Here is a 24404-nt window from a genome sequence, read left to right as displayed (position 1 = left end):
TTATTCAAAGATGACTGGAATCAGTTACATCTCCTGATGTAAGATAAAAATGATATGTGGAAGCATCCTATTATCCATGAACAGCTCCATGTCTATATTGCAGCAAGCTCTGATATGACTGATTTGTGTCTGGCTTGATGCTACTTGAAAATAAAAGTTTGGCTCCTGCCTGCTCATATCTATTCCCTGTTAGAACCATAAATCAGATCTTTGCTAGCAGAAGTTCAGGAAGTCACTGAATTTATATTGTTGATTTCAACAACAAGACACCAAAAAAAGTGGATGCAGATAAAACTAAGATAGCTATTATATAGGGTAAAGTACTAAATATTTTTGAAAGATTCTACATATGGTATCACTCAGTTATTAGATGCTTTATCTTTCCCTGTCATGATGATTAATGTTCCTTAGTCCTGTATAATACACTATCTCTTATATTAGACAAGTGAAGAACTCTGCTCAGTATTTCTGCAAGAGGTCACTAGCCAGCTGTACCCTGTTGCCTGAAGATATAGAATAAAAATGAGATAGAATTAGCTTCACTGAAAAACAAACACAAGTCTTCACTTTATATCATGTGTTATTCTCAATAAAATACCTTGTATGAAAATATTCTCATGCTCAGCTCTGATAACATAGATATAAATTAACTCACGTCTTCCCTTCATCCAAGTAGTTCTACTTCTATCATTGACCATTCTCCTGGTTAGAGAATGCTTGTAATCACTAAAATCTCTTTGAAGATGTTTAATAGTAATTTTGCCAAACATTGTGACAAAATTAGACATATTTCAGTTCGACTTTATAAGTACCACCTGTCACTTTTCTAGCCATAAAGAGCCTTACTAGGGCATCTATACTGCATACCTCAGGGTGACTGTCTGGTCTGGTTTAAACAATCTGGAGAAACATGCAGAACTATTTAAGGATCTAAAGTATTAGCAGGAAGCTGTCAGGAAGAGTTGAGGTGACCTCATTGCCTTAGTTTGTGGCAACAGGATTTTAAAAAGGTCAGGCTAAGGTTAAAAGTAATATATAGTTAGAATAGTTAGAATTTGTGTAAATGAAGATGCCATTCCCTCATATTGATTCTGATTTCACTTGCGTGTGCCACACTTGCATTTCCGCTTTCTCTCAAAAATCATGTTTCTAAACATACTCATATAGGTTGCCAGCCAATGAGCCAGCACTGGGTGGCTGTATTTAAACAGTGGTCAGAAACCCTCTGACTCCATTTTTTTCTGTGTCTCACACCCTGGGATGCAGGCCCATTCCCCACAGGGATACAGGTGGCCCCAGAGCCACAGGTCTAATCCATGAGCAGGAAAGTATGATCACCTGCTTGCTGATGGCTCCAGAAAGAACATTGCTCATCCTAATTTCTGCCATTCTTGAAGTGAAATTAAGGTCAGTACTGGCACAAACAGCCTGGTTTCCTACTTCTTCTCTTTCCCTTCTTCCAGGCCTCCTAGAATATCAAAACACTTAACCAGTCACTTGTTTAGTTGGTAGACAACTAAACAAGTCATCAGAGAGGCATTGCATCAGTACTGGAGCAAGCCGAGGAAGCTAAGCAAATCTTCCCTGACATGAGGAGTATCACATTTCATACTTTATAACAGTACATGAAGCAACTTCATCCTGGAACCATTCCTAAGTTAGTCCTGCCCAGGAGGACTGATATCCCATGCCTCTGAAGGCACTTCTGTCTGGGGCTGATCTACCCTTAATGTCTTTGAGAATTATTTCAGGGTAAAGTGACTCACTCCAAAGAAAACTTAGTATCCCTCTATTTGAAGAGAGTTATTTTCAAGTTTATCTTTAATAATTTTACCTTTCCATCAGATGAAAATTTAATATTTGTTTTCAGTTGTTTGCAAGGCAACTTCACACTTTCCTGGTATGAAGCTCTAAAATGTCTCATAAGAGCAATCATATCTGAGATAATTCATGTTCTCCTCAGAGAAATTCATTTTGTATTATATATAAAACATTGAAGGGGCACATATCAACACCAAACTGACATTTAGGTATGATGAAATAGAATTGTGTTCTGCATTAGCTGGAATTTGGAAATATGGGTATTTAATTCTATTCTCATTGATTAAGCTACTTCTAAGAAATCTTAACTTCCTCTCACTTGGGCATGACAACAGGAAAAATAGTCGTAAAATTTCCTGCTGAATTAATACTTCCCCTGAAGAGGCATATGTAACACCTTAGAAAAAGAGAAAACTTGCACACACTGTAACAGATAACAAAGCCCCTTGTTAATCAGGGGGCCTTGCATATTTTATCATACAGTTTATAAACTTAAACACACAACAAATTTAAAAATACATTTCAGCCTTTGGCCATCATGTCAGCACAAAATGTGGCACTCTGATTCAGTACAGTACAGGATAGCACTGCCCAGCATGTGTACTGCAAAACAGATACCAGTGAAAAGCACTTTGTGGTCAAATTCGAATGATGCAGAAGAAGGACAGTTAAACAGATGTTTTACTGCAGCATTTTCCAGACACTTTAACAAAGAAGAAGAATTGAGATTCACCAATAGGGGGCATAGAACATCTAAACCTAATTAGTCACAAAACCACTATTGCTTTCTTACAGCTGATCATTTTGTGTAAACTGGTATCTTTTCCCCAGCCAGATTCCTTTGTGTTTTCATTTAAATATACATAATTTTTAGCAATTATTATTGCAGTACACATCTACTGTGATCCTTGGAAATGAATCAACTGTAACTCAAATTGTTGTAACTAGTCTTTTTCTACAGAAGTAGAAAAAAAAATAAAATGGAAGCACAAATGGCATTAAAACCTTTTACCATGGACCACACAGGTCTATGACTACAGGAATTCTATTTTTCTTTTGCATAGAGTGCTCCTAATGACCCTGATTTAATATCTAACACCCTTATATTACAAAAAGTCTAGGTATCACAGAAAAATATTGGACAAAACATGTAAACTTCATAGCTCTCCTCACAAGCAGCTGATCAGGTATCAGTTCTGTTCTTAACAGAACGATAAATTGTGTCACATATTTGCTGTGTTGTGGGAGGAAAATTAATGCCAAATAAAATATCATTAACCATTCATAGAGCTATCAAAGAGCTTCCATAAGTTTATATCCTAGGGTATAGCAAAAGTGGGCCCAAAGAGTTTTGAACAACTATGTATAATTTGAAATTTATTTTTCCTTCAATTACATTTCTAAGCTCCCCTTAGTTTGTTCATACCCAAATAAAAGCAGTCAACAATCCCTTTTGATGCTTCCCAACCAAAACATTTTTAAAGTACATGCATAATCTATTATGACATCAGTTTTGGTAAATGTTAAATCTAGACAATACTGTTCATTTTGGGGGGAACAATGAATCCATCTAAAAATGTTTTGTTTTGAAATCAGTGAATATTATTTTAAGTGGTCACTTTCTAGATTCCATAACTCTTATACAATTGAAGAAACAATGGAGGAAGACAGTGAGTCTATGGGAAACTTTGGAAATTTTTCTCAGTATTTTAAAAAATGTTTAAGGTACTAAGACACAGCCAAGAATTTTTCCTGAAGAATTCTGAAAATGGATAGTCAGACAGGGATTCTGGAACTAAAAAGTCCTTATAAAAACTCCAAAATTATGAGCAGCTGGTTCTGTCCAACTCCTGTGAAGTGGAGCGCTCTGGTTCAAGAGTTTTCTTGTCATGCAATCAAAGGACGGAAACATTAAGACTGCAGATGTAGAGTGGTGACACACTGTAATTTCATATAGATCATAAGATGGTTTGGTGACATAAGAATTACTAGACCATGAGGCCTGGGGTCCATGAAATGGATTAAAGCTTTATTGCTCTTTGGAGTTCTGACAATGACAAATGTTCTCTCTGATGTTGGGATTATCTTGTCTAAACTTTTGTTTCCTTAGTTTCAGGTTTCACTTTTTCCTTAACCATCTTCTAAGAGCAGAGACAACTTCCGTTTTTTCATTCCTACTGGAAGGCATATAGAAACACCCTTTGGTTTCTGTCTGCTTCTTGGGCACCACATCCATGCATAAGTCATTTTTAAATTTCCAACATCTTGATAAGGGTTTTGAATGGTAGGTTTAATGATGTGGTTCTATCACCTGATTTCGAACTCCTAGTAAATAAACGAAAGAGGAAAAGAATGAACGATGATGAGAGAATTATATAAAAATTTAGGCACAAAATATTGTTATGAGTGTTAGTTACTAATACACTTGCTCAATTGCTGGGGTCAATTACCTCAGCATATTTTTGACAGCGAACTTTTAGTAACAAGTCAAATACATCCGATATATAATATATGTCTTTTCTAACATGATATTAATATAAATACACTTGTAGAGTTTCAGAAGTAAAGTCTCTAATTTAAGCTGGAAATAAATAATTTATTAAATTTTGAAAAACATTTTGGAGATGCATTCATTTTTCTTTACTGGAATGGAAAAGATAACTGATAGGAAAAAAATTGCTTTTTTTTTACATTTGATTCTGAACCTGATGGCACTTCCCTCTCTTCCTGTCATTCTCTTTGTCATTACCATGCATTGTGAAAACACTACTTCTGGTGAAGTTAAGTGGGAGAAATCTTTAATATGAAAGGAGTTATATCAAACACCAACTCAGCAAAATTTGATGGCATTAACATTCAGTGTTTATCTAGTACCTGATAAAAAGTGTGTGAAAATCTTGCAGATGAAAACACGCTCAAATTTTAGTTATTGCTAAAAATTTCCAGTAAGCCAGATTGGAAATTCTGTTCTAACAGCATTACTTCCCAACAGAGTCTCAGACTGCATTTAAATGTATTTTAATTGCATTTACTTCTCAAAAATTTAAATAATTGAATAGTGGTAGTTGTGATGTAGTTAAAAAGGAAAACAACAATAAAGGCATCTGTGTACCAAATAGAAGTTGTATAACTGGCACAGCAGTGCAGCCTAAATTTTGCTTTAGGGAAGGCAGAGAGAGAGGTCTACTTTTTCAGATGTAGATTTTAAAAATTTTAAAGAAGAAATTTCCTGTAATTTGAGATACACTATGAGGGGAAATTTTTAAGAACAAGTGAAAACTATATGGACATTTATTCCATTTCTTATTCTTATATTTAATCTCAGGTAACTAGCATAGTTTTTAATAACTGTTGAAATGACTAACCAGCTGATTGGTTAATCGAAACTCCATTGTGTGCTAAGGGTTGTTTTATGTCTTAAGGTAACCATTAAGCAACACCAGAAAAAATATCTACTGTCACCACTGAATTTATAATGTTAAAGTATTTCAATTTTCTGAGAAAGTAAAGCAGTGGATTTAGAATTAGAAAGACCTGCTTTAAAATCTGTTATCACTTACTAGCTGTGCCATTATATAAACGTCTGTTCTTTTAGAAGGCCCAGTTTCCACATCTATAAAATGAAGAAAATAATATCTACACCTTAATTATGGTAAAGGAGTGAAAGAAATATTTTCTGTGGGGTATTGACTCACAAAAGGCAGTAAATAAAATATTAGTCCCTCTAGTTTTACCAGAAGACTTCAAATCAAAATTGTAAAGGAGTCATTCTTTAAAAAATTGAGAACTTCAATACTGGCAGTCATATTGTATGGCATTGACTCTGCATGGTGTAATATTGGAAAAACAGGGTTTTTTAATGCAATGTCAAAATGTCCCATACCTACACCTCCATTGTTTCTTCTCTGAAGATTTTTGGTGGGTTTCTTGGCCAGGCTACCCAAGTTCAAGTTGGTACCCTGAAAGTTATTAGTCAAAAGGCATCTTCCATATTTCAAAATGCCATCTGAAGTACAGTTTTCCTAGCAAAACAGAAGCTGAGAAACACGAAAAAAATTTTAACAAAACTCCAGATGTTATAGCCTACATTATGTATCTTTGCATTTTTATGTAATTTCTAGAAAAAGAAAATCAATCCTAAAGAGATATAAAGCATCTGAGTGGTTGCTTGGAGCTGGGATTGTGAACAGGGGCTGCAAAAGTACACAAGGAAACTCTTTGATGTGAGAAAAGTATTATAAAACTGGATGGTGGTGATGGTAGCCTGACTGAAAATTCACTAAAAAGCATCACAATTGTATACACTTCAAATGGATAGATTTTATGCTATGTAAATTGTACCTTAATAATGCTATGTAAAAAAATAAGTTATAGTGCAGAATTATGTTTGCATTTTGGGAATGTCAATATCTTCACATCTTTGGCACAAAAACATGTTAATTTTTACATACATCCTATTAAAGAAAATACGCCCTTAAAAACAAAATCTGTCATTTTTTTCTTTATCTTCCTCTCCGTACTAACCACAAGTAGATTCCCCAGAGTACAGATAACATCTTGCTCACCTCTGTATCCTCTGTATCTTAGGGTATTACACACAGTTCCCAGCACATCCATAGATGTTCAATAATACAACTGTTGAACAAATATTACACATTATGAAAAGTAAATAGAAGCACTAGGAAGAGTAAATAAATATTAGTATTTCCAATTCACTAGTCAATATGCTTTCACTGAGACTGTCTAAATACATTCACCTCTATGATTTGGAATTATATGGAAACATAACTGAACACACATTTAGCAATAAGTGAGACTAGTGACAATTCACCCTTGAGAAAAGAAATACTAAGACAAAAGTCTGCCATGCAGTTTACGTTATTCAGGTATTTTTCAATAAAGTTTATCTTTGAGTCAAGAAAGAAATCGATATTTTACAAAGTATAAATTAAAAATCAATAACATATGTAATTGATTTAATAATTTTGCATATTTTATGTTTCTTAGTGTTTATGAGAGTACCAATGATATATCACTGTACTTCCTATTTATTTGCAGTTACTATAACCACTTAAAAGTGGTTAGAAACTGACTTTAATACTTATGATATATACCTATGACTAAATTATGACAAACATCTATAAAATAGGAATTATTAGTAGAATTTCAGACTAGAACTATTAACATTTGAGTTGTTAACTTATGAGGCATTATGGACATTTTAGACAGAGTCATTTAGAATATTTTTCAGAAAAGTCTACAAAAGTTGAATCTGAATCATATTATTTTATAATAAAAGATACAAAAAAGTAACACATACACTAGGGCATCCAAATTATACTCAAGATAAGAAATTGAATGCAAAAGTGAATTGCACTTAGAAATTGCAGATGATCTTCATAGAAAGAAAAACATGCAATTTGGAATATCATACTCTCTGCCTAGCACATGGTTGACACCCAGTAAATATTAATAAAAATAAGGGAGAAGGGAAGGAGAGAGGAAGAAAAACAAAAAAGAAGAGAAAAAAAGATACAATACAGTCTCTTTATATGCTTCTTTAGTAATGAAAACAGTAGAATTCCCAGTAAAGCTGTATATGGACAACTTCATGATAAAAAAACATGCTGTTAAGCTGTATCATTAACTGATGCAAGGATACCCTAAAGGCAAATGTAGGGGCTGAGACAGATGTCCTCAATCATGAGAGTTCATACAAAAACATGCTCCATATGGTTTAGGACACAAGATGTATGGCCCAACTGGCGCAAGAACAAGAGTAATGCATAGCTAGCAGTGGGGAAGGGGAAACAAACACACAAAATCAGCACCATGTTGATAACAGTGTTGATAGTATAACAGCCAATAAGAGCATACCCACTAACAATGGCTCATCTGTATGTATAGAACAAGATTTTTATTTTTAAGTAGTGTTTTATAGTAATGTAAGGCTTAGTTGATGCACACAACTAAAATTTAAATGAAGAAGAGGCTTTATCAAACTTCATCTTTTGATGAGTATGTCCCTATCTTTACTAAGGCTAAAAAAGTTTGTTAAAATTGGTTTTATAACTAAAAGAAGAAATGGCATCCAGCCCTTGAGAAAACTGTCTCCTGCACATGTCTAAGAATCAAGTCAATGTGCTCTAACTCTGTTATGAGATCAACTCCAGAGATCTGCATCTAGCATTTTAATCTAATGCTTCCTGAAATAAGCAGTTTCTGTTAGGAAAACCAATAAAAGGGTCTCTTGCCCACAATTTAATAAGGAGATTTCCACCACGGGTAAACAAATACAATCACAAAGCTACACAGGGCTAAAACCCTGCATAAGAGCCATATTTTCTTCCCTACCAACCACTTTGAATCAAATAGCTGGTCCATTTTTTTCCATGCCCTTACTGTTTAACATCAAACAGTTCTTTTAATCTGAATACAAATTTGCTGAATGAATCAGATCTCAGAGCCTCACATTTTCCTTTTAATTGTTAAAAGAAATTGGAAACATTTTTAATCATTTCAGACTAAATCTAATAATTTATGTGTCCTACATAGCAGGAAACTATGCTCATGGAGGAGACAACACACTTAGTATCTACTCATTTGAAACATTTCCAGCCCTATAAATATATGTAGTCCACTGTAAACTAGGAATATATGGCTTATAATTTAAAACCAGGAAATGGAAATTAAGTTTTGTATTATTTAAGTTGGGCCTAAGAAGTAGCTTCCATTGAAAGTCAAAAAATTCTGTTTTACTGAAGGAGGCTAATTACCTTGTATAACTTTCATTATTACATACTTCACATGTCAAAAAAAAAAGTCACTTTGTTAGCAATGAGAAATAGGAGGTTTTTTTCGTATTTTGAAAACAATTATTGATCAACTTTAATGTCAAAAATGTTATCAGAGTTAGCTAAGCATCTAACATTTGCTCCAAATGGCTCCCCAAAATTTACCTTTTGAGCTCACTTCCTTCAGAGTTCAATTTTGATGAATGTAAATCGTAAAACCAGGCTTTTCACTGGACCACCATAAGTAAATAAGGAAAGGAAAACTACTATGTGAGTAGGTAAACTGAGGAAAATATTTTACCTACAATATGTTGTTTTATCCTCCCAACTCTGTAACTTCATTCACATAATTATTTTTATATACATGGTAAGGAAACTGAATTTCTAGAATTCAGTCAGTACTAAGTTTAGTAACAAAAAACAGCTAAGAGTCTTGAACTCAGTTTGACTCTAAATGCCGATTCTTTTCCACTGCATACTTTTTAACAAGTGTAACAGGAAATACACTGATATATAATGTCTGATCATATTCACATCTATTCACTTATTCATTCAAAATAATCACTCTTAAAAAGCCCTTTAGTGCTCAGAACACTTGGGAACATACAAATAAAGGCTGTTTTGGCCAATCTTCCAGAAGTGTAGTGTAGTGACTAAAAGTGCCCTTTACTCAGAATGTAGAGAACAAAGAAAAATGCAGCTCACTCAAAAAATGTGGGTTTATTTAATGACACATTGATGGCGGGAAGAGCAAATTATCTTAATAGCTGAACTCTTGGTGGAGTCAAAAAGAACCAGGAGTTTTTCAGGCTTCAACATCCATCTTCACTACATTTTTACCTGAAATCATGCCTGACACAGAATTGATATCTCAAAACAATCATACAAACAAAAACCACATTATCTGCTTCTATTGCATAAGTGCATGGACTTTTCAGCTTTTTTTTTAGCACTGTTAGGTAGCTCAACTAATTTGACACTCTCATTTCTGCTGTCTCTGTTGTTCATTGATCTACAACCAGTTAAGCAAATCACAGCTTTGAGCTTATATTACAACAGTGATTTTTACACATTTTAAAGCCATTGATGCTTTTATTAATATGCAAAGGTACAAACAATACAACAATAAATGACTGCAATTTTTTCTGGAAAAGGGAAGAACCATTAGAATTCTTCCCATGTGCCAAATAATCCAGAATTATTATAACCAACCAAGAGGATACTGAGTTGTTTTCAATTAACTCCTTAAATCTGAACAGACCAGTTCAAAAGACTCTGCTCAATAGCATGAGTAATAAGTCATCTTTTCTCTTAATTCCTACTAAAAAAATGACCAGTTAAAAATGTATTTTAATGGATTTATGTGTGTGTGTTTGTGTGTCTATATATATATGAATTCTTTCTAACTTAAAAATCAAAATATGTAGCAAGGCCCTAGGGTTTTATTTTTCCATACATAACACTATAATTTTCAAATGGAAATAAATTTATAATCCTGAATATTAACCATATATTACAAGATGTTACCACAGGAAAGACCTATGGAAAACATCTAGACCAATTCTTATTTAGTAGAGGTGAAAAACAGACTCATTTATTCACTTAAACATTATGAAAATTTATATGTGTGTTCAAACTTACACGTTTGTTATAACTTGAGCAATTACTAACAAAATTATACAGTTAAACTAAAAAACATTAAAAATAACCCAAAAGATAATTCTAAAGAAAAGATTGTTATAGGAAGACAAAAATAGAGAAAAAGCAGAATGAAAAACAAAATAAATAGTAAATTGACAGACCTTAAGCCACAATATAATTATTTTACAAATAAATCATCTAAATATACCAATTTAAAGGTAGACATTGGCAAAATGGATGTAAAATCAGGACCCCACTATGGAGTTGACAGAAAACTCACTTCAAACATAATGACATAATTATGTTAATAATAAAATGATACAAGAAAATACATTATGCAAAAATTAATTTTAAAAAGCAGGAGTGACTATATTTATATCAGATAAAACAATTAGTAGGAACAAAGACAAGTATTACATTATGAAAGAATCAATCTACCAAGAAGACTAAGCAAAGCTTCTCAATACATAAAGCAAAAATGAATGGAGTTGAAAGAAAAATAGGCAAACTCACAATTTTTGTTGAGGACTTCAAAACTCCACTGGAGAGAAATAATAGAGAAAACGTAAGCAATAATATAGAAAAACTGAAAGCCACTATAAACCAAGATCTAATACAGATTGATAAAAATACCCCATCCAATGACAGCACAATATCCATTGTGTACAAGTTCCCATGGACCATTCACCAAGATAGACTATACTTTGAGTCATAAAAGAAACCTCAACAAATTTAAAAGAATAGAAATAATATAGCATATGTTCTTTATTATAGAATCAAACCAGAAATCAACTATAGAAAGACAAGAAAATCTATGAACATTTGAAAATTAAACAATACACTTTTAAATAATCCATGCTTAAAAGGGTAAGTTTCAAAGAAAATGAAATATACATAGAACTCACTGAAAATTAAAACAAAAGGTATTAGTATTAATGAGATGTGCCTAGGTAGTGAGAAAAAATTATATTACTATATAGTTATTTTGAGAGAGAAAAGACTTCAAATCAATAATCTAAGTTCCTACCTCAAGTAACTAGAAAAATAGAAAAAACATTCCCCCAAGCAAATAAAAGCAAATAAATAATAGAGATAAGAGAAAATACCAACAAAAGCAAAACCAGAGAGCAATAGAGAAAATCAATGAAACAAAAATATTGCTCTTAGAAGAAAAAACAAATAATAAAAATTTTAAACATCTAGAAAGATTAATATAACTAAAAATAGTGAAGATGTAAATTATAAATATTAGTAATGAAACAAGTGATATTACTCCAGACTCCTTAGCCATTAGAAAGACAGGGAATACTACAAAGCACTTTACACTCAATTGGAAATCTATTCAAATAGGTGAATTTCTCAAAGATAACAAATGATCAAAACTCAGCCAAAGTGAAATAAACTAAAAAGTTACATTGCCATTAAATGAATTGAATTAGTAATTCAAAATCTCCTGAGAAACTAATCACACCAACATAATTTCACTAGAGAATTATATCAACACTTAAAGAAGAATTAACATAATTTTATGCAATTTCTTCCAGAAATAAAAGAGAAGGATATGATTTTCAATCTTTTTAATGAAGACTGATACCAAAAGACAAGCAAAACAAAGAAACAAATAAAGAAATCTACATCTACATATCTCTCATTAACTTAAGCGCAAAATTCTCAAAAAAGCCTTAGTAAATTGAATCTAGAAATGTATTAAATATTTATATACTGTGAACAAGGGAGTTTGGTCAGGGGATGCAAATCTGGTTCAATATTCAAAAATCAATCAATATATCTCTATATTTATAGCTGAAGAAGAAAATCACATGATCATACCAATTGAGACAGGAAAAAATATTTGAAAAATTCTAACACCCATTCATGAAAAAACTCAAAAACTAAAAGCAGAGAAGTTCCTCAACTAGAAAACAAGTAACAAAAAGAATCTACCAAAAATTATAGCTAACATCTTACTTAATGGTAAAAGACTGAATAATTTCTCCTAAGACTGGGAACAAGGCAAGGATGCTTGCTCACCACTCTCACTCAACATACTACTAGAAATTGTAGCTAGACCAATAATGCAAGAAAAAGAAATGAAAAGCATACAGCTCGGGGAGGAGGATCTAAAATTGTCATGAATTTTAGATGGCACCGTTCTCTACACAGAAAACTTCCAAAGGATCTACAAAAAATAAAAATTTAGAACTACTAAGTGAGTTCAACAAGGTAGCAAGATACAAAATCAAAGCAAAAAATCAACCATTTGAACACATGGAAACTGGCATCAAAACCACAGCATCATTTATAATTGCACCAGAGGAAATGAAGTACTTAGGTGTAAATTAAACAAAACCTATACAGGATCTCTATGTTGAAAATTATAAAATGCTGATGAGACATCAAAGAAAACTTAGAAAAAATCCATTCCTATGTAGAAATTGGTGCTTGGAGAACCAGCACATGAAAATAATGACACTCTTACTACTCCAAACTGCCCATTGTTTTTGACTCAGAAACAATGTCTTCCACCACTGTCTTCATATTTTCCTCATGTCATCCACTACTATCCATAAAAGTATGATAGGCAAACTACTTGTTGTCTTACAGATAGGGTAAAATCTCAGACTCTGCACAATTTTTGATAGCTCTCTTTCTCCACTCTCTTCCCTGGAATGCTTATATATGGAAATAGCCACCATGTTGTGAATAAGCCCAGGTCATAATGACAGACCCATGTATCAATGTTCCAACTAATAGGTCAGCTATGTCCCCAAATGACAGCCAACAGTTATAACTAGACATGAGACTGAATGAGCCTTCAGAAGATTCCATCCCCCAAGCTTTGAGTCTTCCATCTGAGGTTCAGATAACATGGAGCAAAGAAAATTTCTCTGTACTATGCCATGTGTGAATTCCTGAGACACAGAAAATATGAGCGATAAGGGACTTTAAGTAACTTAATATTTTAAGCCACTATGTGATGTTATATAACCACATAATAACTGGAACAATCAGTTTGAAAACAAAAACAAGAAAACTTAGCTTTAATATTTCTTGATCTTTATGTGCAAGCTATTTTCAAAGGAAAGCATTTCTCAAAAACAAATTAGTCTTATTCTTGGCCTTGGCATTTACTAATTCTTTAAATGTTGTAAGTCATTTATCACTTCTGTATTTCCTTCCTTCACAGCAGGAAAAGATATAATAGGAGTCTTTTGTTACCTGTAGTGATATTGCATTAAAAATATTTATCATTCAACAAAATATTATGAGTTTCTTCTGTGGGCCAGACCATGAACATACCAGGTTATGTATTAAATTAGACTTGTCTTTATAAAACTCTATCCCTCTCTAAATGAGATAAACATTAACCTACGTGGATCAAAATTGTTTTCAAAATAAGTGGATCAAAATATGTTATTCACTGGATCCATGCCATAGTAGTTGAGAAAGGTAATATTAATCAGTTGTCCTCTAACAATACATTTAAAATTCAGTCAACAAATACTTATTGTGTGCCTACTTACCTGTTATATGCCAGGCACTGTGTTAGGCATCTAGCAGAAAATTCATTTCTATTAAGCTAAAAATTACAAGCAGTGTCATGCTCAAAATCTCCATGCTTAAATAATGCCTCAAACAACAGCCAATTAAACAAAGACAAACATTCCTGTTTTCAAAATGTCTTTGAAAATTTGAAAATAGAACAATTTAGTCTATTTCATTTATTGAAACAGTTGTATTACCCTAAGATAGCACTGTAACATGACTTCAATATTCCAAAGAGTATGAAAAAATACAGTAAATATAGTATATATATATATATATATAAAATCTCTACAGTCAGAAACACAAAAGAAAATGAGTATTAAGGGATCTCCATCCACAGATAAATAATAATATTGGTAATTTGAGCATTCATGAAGGACAGTATCCAAATAGAATTTTAACTAGAATCTTTTTCTGTTTTTGTGTTCCTGAGTTTGCTGAGTTGCTGATATGAAATATATATTTATTATATGAAGCTTACCTATGGCAGTTAAATTCAGATAGTGTTATCTATAACAATTTGTATTGGCTTCCTCCCAAGGCTTTAGACTTGCCATCTATGAGAATAAATGAGAACCATATGAAAGTCAGTAAGTTCTTGATAGTACATGACATTCTGTGTTCTCTCATCCTTGATTTTAGCAAACATTCCAAGGTTTTGTCTTCCATCATTGAGGGTGATAGGCTTCAAAGCTGCAAGGGCTTTTTTCTTGGTTTCAGATAAGAATCCCAAACCTAACACACTTCCATAAATCACTGATGTGGAAATCTGTCAGAAAATAACACAAAAGTACTACTTTTTCCTTGTGGTATTTGGTGTTTCCAAATTAGATTGTTTGTTGAATGTTCAAGGGAACATGTTTACTTGAAGGGCTCACCATATGTCAGACAAATCTCGTTCTCTGGAAATGGAGTTCACAGAAATGAAATCAAGGGTAACTGCTGTTCCTTCCTCTACCATGGTAGTAAGAATCAAAGGATTCCGTAGAAATATGTCTCTACAGTAGAGTCACTGAGTATCATGCACATTAAAATGTGACAAAATGGAGACTACTGAAGATCTTATACTCAGAATGCATTTCATTATTGTTATTCAAACTTTATCCTCATTACTGATATTATGCTAACAAGTAATAGAGTGTAGTCATCAGAGAAAGGGTCCTGGAATTGATTTTGACTTCAGTTCTTCTACTTGCTAGCTGTATGACCTGTATGATGACTAACCACTCTAAGCATCAGCCTATAAAGTAGATAATAACATACTCGTTTCTTAAGATTTAGTGGAAAACTGATAAAAGTAACATGTATTAAGTGCTTGGCACATTGTGTGTGTACACACACACACACACACACACAATCACCTAGATTAGGTGTCCATTTTTTGTGAAAATAGAATATATATGATAGAAATTATTAAGCAAATTTAAAATTTTTATTCATTCTTTTTATTACTATTGTTACTTTTACTATTTCTAATTTAAGTAGAAAATTATCTTTCTTAAAAGAAGAAATATGAAAGCCCACTTACTGGGAAAATACGATTTCAATTGTTACTGTTATCCACCAATTTGTAACTGGCTTTTCCCAGAGAATTTCATGGTGAGGACTTCTGTAAACCTCCAAAATCTTCATTTTATGGTGTATTTAATTCTACCACTTATTTTCCCAAATTGTGTCTAGATCCCCTGGGTTAATAGAAGGTGCGTCCCAGATGCCCCATAAGAAGGGTGGTTTTTAGTAGACATGTTGACATTATTTGTACATAGTAAGAGAGTAGAAAAGGACCAGAAAAGCTTGGGCATTTACCTTGTTAAATTTTTATAGCTAAGCTCTGGTTCAAGTGTCTGCTTAAACGACTTAACTGTGCTAAGAAAAACGGGATCATTGAGACCAATGAAATGAGTCCACAAAATTCTATGAAAATGAACCAATTCTGGAAGAAAGCAGTATGTTCAATAATCCAAGATACACAACTACAACATTAACTAGGTTAATTGACCTGAAGAAAATTTACACTTTTTCCTACGAAGAAACACATACACAAAAAATCAGGGACATTTCTGTCTATTATATGATAAAAAAAATTATTTTAATACCTTTAACTCACCTCAGTGTTTTCCATGCTCATTCTATACCAGACATTGCAGTGGACAAGGGAGCTCAGTGGTTTGCAAGGCCAAGTTCCTGTTCATAGTGCCCTCAGGCACAAGTAGAGATGGGGCATAAAAAAGAGGTCATTTCAATATAAAAATGATATGTTTTGCAGGATCAATCACAAGGCTCTTTTGCTGCACAATAAAAGGACACCTAGCCAGGGAGATAAGAAGATCTGAAGAATGAATAGAGATTGGCTAGGTAGTTCTGGACAAAGGAACAAAAAGTTCAAAGGCTCTGATGAATAAAAAAACAAAACATGTGGCATATTGAGAGGACTACAAGTGGTTCAGTGCAGTTGTGTGCAGTGTGAAGAAGTACTGGACAGGTATAAGAATATGGAGAGAAACAGGGTTTTATTCAAGGCAGGTTTTATGTACCAATACTAAATAGTATCCAGTATTCTAGAAATAAGTCGGCAGCTGCAGGCTCAGTTCAGCCCATTGGATGTGTCTCCATTATTATAGATGGGTTACCAAACTTAAAATATATAAGTTTCTCAAAGAAATTCGGATTGGGAATTCTCTTGAGAGATGAAGAATTCACCTTGGATCTTGCAGCCCTGTCCTTGACAAGTTGCTTTCGGAGGAATGAGGGCTGTTTTATGATTCACCACTTTCTTCACTTGCTTTACTCATTCAAAGAAACTGCCCGCCCCTGAGGCATTCTCATTTGTAAGATAAACTACAAAAATTAAATTTTCCCTAATATATTAGTCTGGCTGATATTGTAGGTATCAGGACTAGAAGCAGTGCATTATTTAGGAGATTCCGTTGACAATCCAGACAAGTAATGATGAACCAACAGAGCAGTTGTGGTGGGAGAGGGAGAAAAGAATCCGAGTTGGCATTCCTAAGATGTCCTCATGGCATAGGTGATCTAAAATGAAATAGAGGGAAGAATAAAGGATGGCATTTTAATTTCCAGGTATCAACTTGAGAGTCATTGCCTCAGTTTAGGACCTTCGAGAAGCAAACACCAAGAAGGAATTAGACCTGAAAAAAAATGCTTTGGTGAAATGCCTGTGAAGGATTAGGACAGGGAGTAAGACAAGGTGTCGGGTGCTTTCAGACTGAGATACATGTCAGAGACTTAACAGACAGAGAGAGCAAAGGAGGGAGAATCATGTAGGAAGCTCAGACTGTAGTGCAGCTCTTAGAAAGCCTGTGCAGGGATGAGATTCAAGAGTGCTTATCAGAGGTATCCCTGATTTGAGAAGAACTGGCCTGACTCTAAGTCCCTCCGTGCTCTGTGGCCTGGTGTAAACTGTGCTGGAGATTTTGAAAGTACAACAGTTTGAGGCTGTCACTTAATTGTTCTCCTGAAAAGTTCCCTCTGGAAAAGAGATGTGACCAGTGAATGCCCATAGCAGATACAGGTGCCATTCATTGAAGTATCACATTCATGTAGTGAGAGAAATTAAAAATGGTTGCCTGTAGAGAATAAGAAATGGGTGGAGTTAGCAAGAGACTGATGTTTCCTTAATTGCCTTTTAGAACTGTCTGTCTCCTACATATTTGTACATATAAGTAAAAAGGACTTGTGGCAGAGATTGATATATGGAGTCCAAAAACTCTTTCCTTCTCTATTTGGGCACACTCCTTCTTCCACATTCTTTTGCAGTTAAATACAGCAATATGATTGAGTTCTAGTCAATGAAAAGAGAGAATGATATGTACCATTCACAAGCAGGGCTCATAAAATCTGCCACAACAATCCTTCCTTCCATTTTACAGGCTGGAAGCAAAGGATTCCAAAGCCTTACAGTCCATAAAATGGAGAGGGTGAGAGAGATCATTGCTAGCAAGCCACCTGGCAAATGCTGGCAAACAGCTACTTGGGATTATTCTGTGTTTAAACGTTTGTCTTTTATTATTTTAAGATGATGATATTTGGAGATGTAACTATTATAGCAGCTAGCATTAACACAACAAAGATGGTCCAAGATAAAGATACGTGTAAATACAATGAAAGTAAAGATATGTAGATCTTTACGTAGTGTCAGGCACAGCTTTTATCTTGGAAATATTTTTTTCTAAAGCTTCAAACTTATGTCTTCATTATCTATGAACTTATTAAAGTTTGTCTAACATCATAAATTTAGCAAATTCATAATGTTAAACTAAATCCTCCTTATTCTCTCCTTCCACTAATGTGCCATTATTTGAAAAAACACTCAGGACCTACATCTTATGATTCACTTTGATTCCTACCTTTGAACAATTCTCCTATCAAATTATTAAATTCTGTTAATTCTCCTTTCTTTATACATCTTTGTACGTATTCCATTCTTGCATTCTATTACCATTATCAAAGAGTAAGTGCATAGATAGCTTCATGCCTACAATCAAAATATACTTCTAACATCACATCATCTACTTAACCTACAGCCTCCCCCAAAACTATTTTTGCTAATTGCCACTCTCACTGTCCTCAGAACATTTTTGAGATTACAGTAGGAATTATGTTATGGAAAGAACACAAAGTAAGAAGATTACAGTTTGAAATATCTGTTTACCTATTTCCTAGGGTGACCTTGGGAAGGTAACTTTGACATTCAGAGCCTTGATTCCCTCATCTCTTGAATAGTATCTATTCACAGAATTGTTGTGAATATTTAATGAGGCAACTTGTAAATGATGACAGCAAAATACCTGTCTTGTAATAATGCTTAATAAGATATTTATTTAATATATAAATATATTCTTTACCTCTTCCCCTTTGCTTAGTTAATCTGCTTATAAATCATTCTCTATGTCACTCAACAACGATCAAATGCTATTTCTCCCTCAGGGAAGCTCAGATCTGTCTTGTTTGTGACCTCTCCCTGTCTACTTCCACTTCTATGAAAATCTTGATCATTGTCTTATCCTTGCCTTATGTTGTGAGTTAGAATTTTTGATTTTCACGTATAATTATTTTCTTTAGGTAGATTGCAGATGACCAGGGATCTACTTTATATAAAGTATCAGGTATTTCTTAGAGGATTATTTGCAGTTATGACTGTTTGTTTTTGAATTTTATTTGTCTTCTTGGCCTGTCCCAAATTTCGTCTCTTTTCATAAATGATATTCTGATTTTCTTTTGGGTGTAACCAATATGACACCTCTAATTCCTGTAAATGATCAATTCAAAATGACCCAATCCATTGCCTCTAAGGGCAAGCACAGTAATACATTCTCACAGTAATTTGCCAATCTCACTAATTCATTCTCCAGCCAAGAGGGCTTGGGAGCTAAGCAAGGCCCCAGGATTTCCCCTGGAACAACTGAGAGACGCTAAGTATCTCACAGGAATTACAAGGTAGAATTATATTAACTGGAGCAATATTAGAGAAGATATAGTTTGCAAACTAACTTAGTTGGGAGGAAAATAGGGTCAAGTGAAGAAGACAAAGAGTGAAGATTTCCTCCTGGACCCAGTTGTGCCAGATCTATTTATTAGCTAGGAAGTTCATCTCCAGACTTTGCAGTTACATGGGCTAAAACATTTATATTTTTTCCTTAAACAAATTTATTTGGTTCTGTCACTTACAATCAAATGAGAACTACAATTGTGTCCTTTAATAATGGAGATCATATTTACTGATTGTTTTTCTAGCTTATTGATAAGAAGATTTAGACAAAAAAGTGTGGATTGCATGACTTGAATCCCTTCTCACTAATGGAGAAAGAAGAAACAGAAGCACATCCTTTGTGACATGTAAATTTCATTATTTTGCTGTTTGCATAAGCACATATTTTCATAATATTTAAAAAAGCTTCAAAGACCACTTCTGTATTTCAATCTGTAAAAAATATTTTCATTATGTTTATTATAAAAATATAAATGTTTCCACTACAAATCATTTTACATTAGTAAGAGGCCATCTACATTGTACAACATAAACTAAATGAGCAGTGTTTTGAAAATACAAGTTTAAAGTAAATACATATTGCCAGTTATGTCACATTTATACATGGCTTAATTGATACTTCCTATAGCATAAACTGGGAGCATTACCAGAAATAAATAATATATGTAAATCAAATTTAAGATACAAAACAGATAATGTGGTACATAATATTGTAAAGGAGTTGTGGTCTCATGTCTATTGAAGGTCAATGCAGTTCCTGTACAAAGAGATGGCCATAAGCATTCTAGTGCCTCTACCCCACAGTTAAGAATCGTACACTGTTATGTTTACATATTTACAGGGTAAGAATTGTGTAAAGTAAATTTCTAAGAGGTCAGATAGAAAAATACTGAAAAAGTGAGGAGCAATACACTGTGTAAACAACCTCTACTTTCAAATGGAAACCACAGCCAAAATAAGGGAAATAGATTAAAAATTCCTCAACCTCTATTTCATGAAATGCACAGATTTTGTTGAGTCTGCTTGAGTAGTACCTAAGAAAGTCACTGCTAGTGTGCAGGAAAAAAATGAGATTAAGCCAGATTTAGACCTCAATCTAACATTCTACAACACAAAATGATTGATTAGAAAAAAAAATTTAGCTGCTTCTAGCAGGCTTAAGTGAAATCTGTAACTTCATTATTGCATGTATCGTTTTTAAAAATTAATGCTCTTATATATCCAACACAGAATGCTAGTAGAATGATTTGACTGTAAGGAATATTGCAGAAATTTAAGAAATAATCTCATATATGAAGGAACACACCCAAAGCCATATTATATTTAATTTACAAGAGATTAGTGATTGTGGATTTTGATCTGTGATTATAAACTGTATAGTGTTTCATTTTGCATAAGATTGCTGCATTATATCATCCATTCTTCCCTTGTGACATATGTTTTTCTTATTCCCATAACATGATCATATCAGCATTGGAAAGAATATAGATAGAATTAAAATGTTGCTTCCTGATATATTAGTGGCTAGATCTACACCAGGTATACCTTTTCAAATATTCCTGAATATGACCCTAGTTGTCCTTCATGGAATGGTAACTCTAAGTTCCTATAATGCAAGATATGTCCACTGTACAGATTCTGAGTCATCTGTTAGATAACCAGCTATTTTGAAAATCATATGATCAATAAATGCAAAGAAGTTCAATGCTTCTAAGTTATATAGCAATAGTACAACAAGTGCATTTCAGTGGGAGACTCTTAAAGGTAGTAATACCTGCTATCAGTCATCACAATCCTTAATTAATTTAAATGCCAGTGATGCAGATGAGTAGTTTAGTTATCATCATTCCCTATGAACAGCTCAACAAGTTTAAGCAAAGATATTAAGTGACATTTCAAAGCCAGTCAGCAAGTAATTTTTTTGACTCATGCATTGGACTATAGGCTGTGTTGCCAATTAATGCAGCAATCTAAATAGGATTCCAATTCTCTCCAGTGTAGCTATTCTTTATTCAGGAGCCTGGACATAGCTTCTTTACCAGTGGAGGAAGTTGATGGTTTCCAAAGCACCAGAGCAGAGCAGTTATGTCATTGAGAATCCATTACATACAAGCCAGTATATTATACTAAATTAGGAGCATGAAGTTTATAATAAATGGAGAGACAAAAATGGATGGGATAATTCAGACTTTGTGAAATTTGGTTAGTATATGAACAGGGAAAGAATTTGGTTTCTTTCTTTCTATATATATATAGATAGACATAGATACAGATACATTTAAGTGGGTGGTTCAAAAAAATCTAGAAAGAAACCCTTCATTCTCTATATCTAGCTTACCGTGTTTCCTACTGCTGACAGTTTGAGAGAGCATTTGGCACTTGGCTGTAACAAATCCAAATTAAATCATCAAGGCATAAATAGAAAACAATAAAAAAATTCAAAAGAAAATAAATATGTACTTTTCTTCAAAATTAAGACACTTTTTTTACATGATGATACTTCAGCTAACAATTTTAAAATGTGTAGTACTTAAAAAAAACTACAAACTTCATTTCTATATGCTTTTAACAGATAAAAGAGAATAATACAATAAAAGGGTAGTAAATATGGCCAGATAGTTTGAGGTATAAATTTCCTCTATTTTGCTTGCTTTTAAAGAAACAAAATACCTGTTACTGATTTCTTCTGTGTATAAAAATATTGCCAGTCTTTTCTTTTGTGGCCCTTAGTAAACAGAGCCACCATGTTCATTATGTTATTTCACTTGTTTTGTTTTTATGATGGTCAGTTTATGGTCAATAGCTCTATGCTAGTTCTTCATTCTGGGCTGAAGAATTTTAATTTAACCCATCAACTAATATAAAAAAGCAATTATGAAACAAAATACACCCACCCGCCCGTCTACTAAATTATAGGGAAAAAAAAAGAGTTTTTCACTTCCATTTTAAGGCATTTTTGTACTCATATCTGAGTGTCTCATTGGGCTTGGAATTTCCACCAGTGTGTCCAGCATTGCCATCTGTCACAGAGCAATACTGCATCTTTCACAGCCACCACTTCCTTGTAGAAATAGCACCTTACACTGGAACTGGACCATTCTTTGATTGTGTTTCTAGAACTTTAATGCTACTGATGATCTTCTTCTGTGGTCCAACTACAGTGACACCAACCTTTTTCATGTCACTGTAAAAAAAGGAGAAAATATCTAGTGAGCATCGTGGTTTCCTGGATAGCATGTAAGCAGATTCTCAACTAGCAAAGCTTGCACGACCACGCATCCTAGTGCTCTGGGCCTAATATTCTGATTTTTGCATCATCCATTTATGATAGCCTGGCTATTCCACCATTATCCTTGTGGAAGAATATAGATAGTGTAGTTTCTGTCCATCAGGACCTCACTGTGTGACCTTATTTGGAAACAGTGTCTTGCAGATGTAAGGCAGATGAGGATTAAGATCAGATCATACTAGATTAGGAAGGGCTATATACCCAATGACATTATCCTTAGTAGAGACACAAGAGGACACAAACTGACACAACAACAAGGCCCTGTAAAGATGGAGACAGAGAGATTGGCATTATGTCACCACAAGCCAAGGAACTGCATGATATACCCGGAGCTGGAGCGGCAAGGAAGGAGCCACCCCTAGAGGGTTTGCTCAGCATGTCCTACCAACACCTTGGTTTCTAACTTCTGGCCTCCAGAATTGTGAGAAAATAAATTTCTGTTGTTTAAGCCAGCAGTGTTTTGGTAATTTTTTATGGCAGCCCTGGGAAACTAATATAGATGGTCACAAATTCTTTGGGATTATTATTCCATTCCATTGAATCTGGGCAAGCTCTGGGACTGCTTTAACTGACAGAATATGTTGGAAGTGACACTTTATCAGTTTCTGCACTCAGCTCTTAAGAAACTGCTGGGCTTTGCTTTTTATCTCTTGAGACACCTTTTGTGGGCCCCAGAGCTGCCGTACAAAGCATTGTCTACCCTGAGTCTCTGACTCTGGAGAGCCGACGTGTAAGCTCTTCGTCTACAGTCGCAGCTATGCAGCCATCTGCTCCGGGACAGACATAAGTGAAACCACCTCACACCCACCCTCCAGACTAGACTAGATTCACATTAGACAAATGCTTCAGTCAACACTAGAGCAGAAGATTCACACACATGAGCTCTACCCAGTTTGTAACCCATGACATTGTGATATACATCAAAACTGTTGTTTTAGCCGTTACGTTTTGAGGTAGTTCATTGTGAAGCCATAGATCACTGGGACAATTTCTTTAAAGTATAAAATTCTTTCAAAATAGAAATAATGACTAGGATACATCTCTATTTATCAAAATTATTAAATTTTAAATAGTTTAAACTCAGAAACTAGGCATTAAAATAAGGATTATAACAACATAAGGCATTTTTAGGAGGAAATACAAGAGCTAAACATGTGCAAATGATTAATAAAATAGTATTGACTTAAGTAATTAGTTTATTTGACCCCTTTCAGGTCTTGACTGAAATACCCCCTCTCATGACACCTGATCTTCTTATTTAATATTGTTTTCATTGAGACATGCATTTCCTATTTTTTTTTGCTTGTTTCATTTTCATCCAAAACATTTATCACCATCCAATATATTACCCTCCTTTCTGATTTGTTTTCTTTATTGTCTAACTTGTCCCACAAGAAGTTGAATTCTACATGAACAGGGATTCTTAACTCTGTTTATCAACCACACCCTGAACAAGGACTCTCATTTCATAGGGGCTCACTTTTCACAAAGAAATGAGTCAATCATCCAAAATACATTTATCTGGAAAAGCTGATGGAGGAGTAAAGCATCACTTGGCAAGGGTTCCAGACAAATTGACAAATGGCAAAAAGAAAAGGCACACATTGAGCATAAAGGAAAAATAAATTGGGAGTTCAACTACACAGGAATGGACTAATTAATTTCTTAAGAAATGAGTTCCCAAGCAATAAAGGTGTAGAAGCAGACAACAGGTAACCATTTAAGAAGCAATTAGCAAGTTATGGAGCACCTGCCGCATAAAATTAACCAAAAGTCAGTTGCATTCCTATCACCTGGGCTGGGA

General features: G+C 33.9%; 1 protein-coding gene and 2 long non-coding RNA genes across 6 annotated transcripts in view; 1 reads left to right on the top strand and 2 right to left on the bottom strand.

Moving 5' to 3' along the window:
- Positions 1 to 24404, top strand: part of LOC130683674 (uncharacterized) — a 208986-nt gene that overhangs the window by 134340 nt on the left and 50242 nt on the right. The window lies entirely within an intron of this gene.
- Positions 3831 to 16172, bottom strand: LOC130683673 (uncharacterized). Its single transcript, XR_008997565.1, has 5 exons — positions 15910 to 16172; positions 14284 to 14359; positions 10770 to 10797; positions 5705 to 6456; positions 3831 to 4146 (listed from the first exon to the last, which is right to left on the bottom strand). It is a non-coding gene; the product is annotated as an uncharacterized LOC130683673 (long non-coding RNA).
- The window catches only part of EPHA3 (EPH receptor A3), a 376254-nt gene continuing 371288 nt past the window's right edge, over positions 19439 to 24404 (bottom strand). For all 4 annotated transcript variants that reach the window (XM_036898999.2, XM_036899008.2, XM_036899016.2 and 1 more), the window contains one exon: positions 19439 to 22495. In XM_036898999.2, coding sequence (XP_036754894.1) covers positions 22390 to 22495 — 106 coding nt within the window. In that variant the 3' untranslated portion in view covers positions 19439 to 22389. The remainder of the gene's footprint in view (positions 22496 to 24404) is intronic.

Source organism: Manis pentadactyla, chromosome 1 (genome assembly GCF_030020395.1).
Source record: "Manis pentadactyla isolate mManPen7 chromosome 1, mManPen7.hap1, whole genome shotgun sequence".
Taxonomy (NCBI): domain Eukaryota; kingdom Metazoa; phylum Chordata; class Mammalia; order Pholidota; family Manidae; genus Manis; species Manis pentadactyla.
The sequence above is the reverse complement of the archived record's forward strand: the minus strand, read 5'-3'. Positions and strand labels throughout refer to the sequence as shown.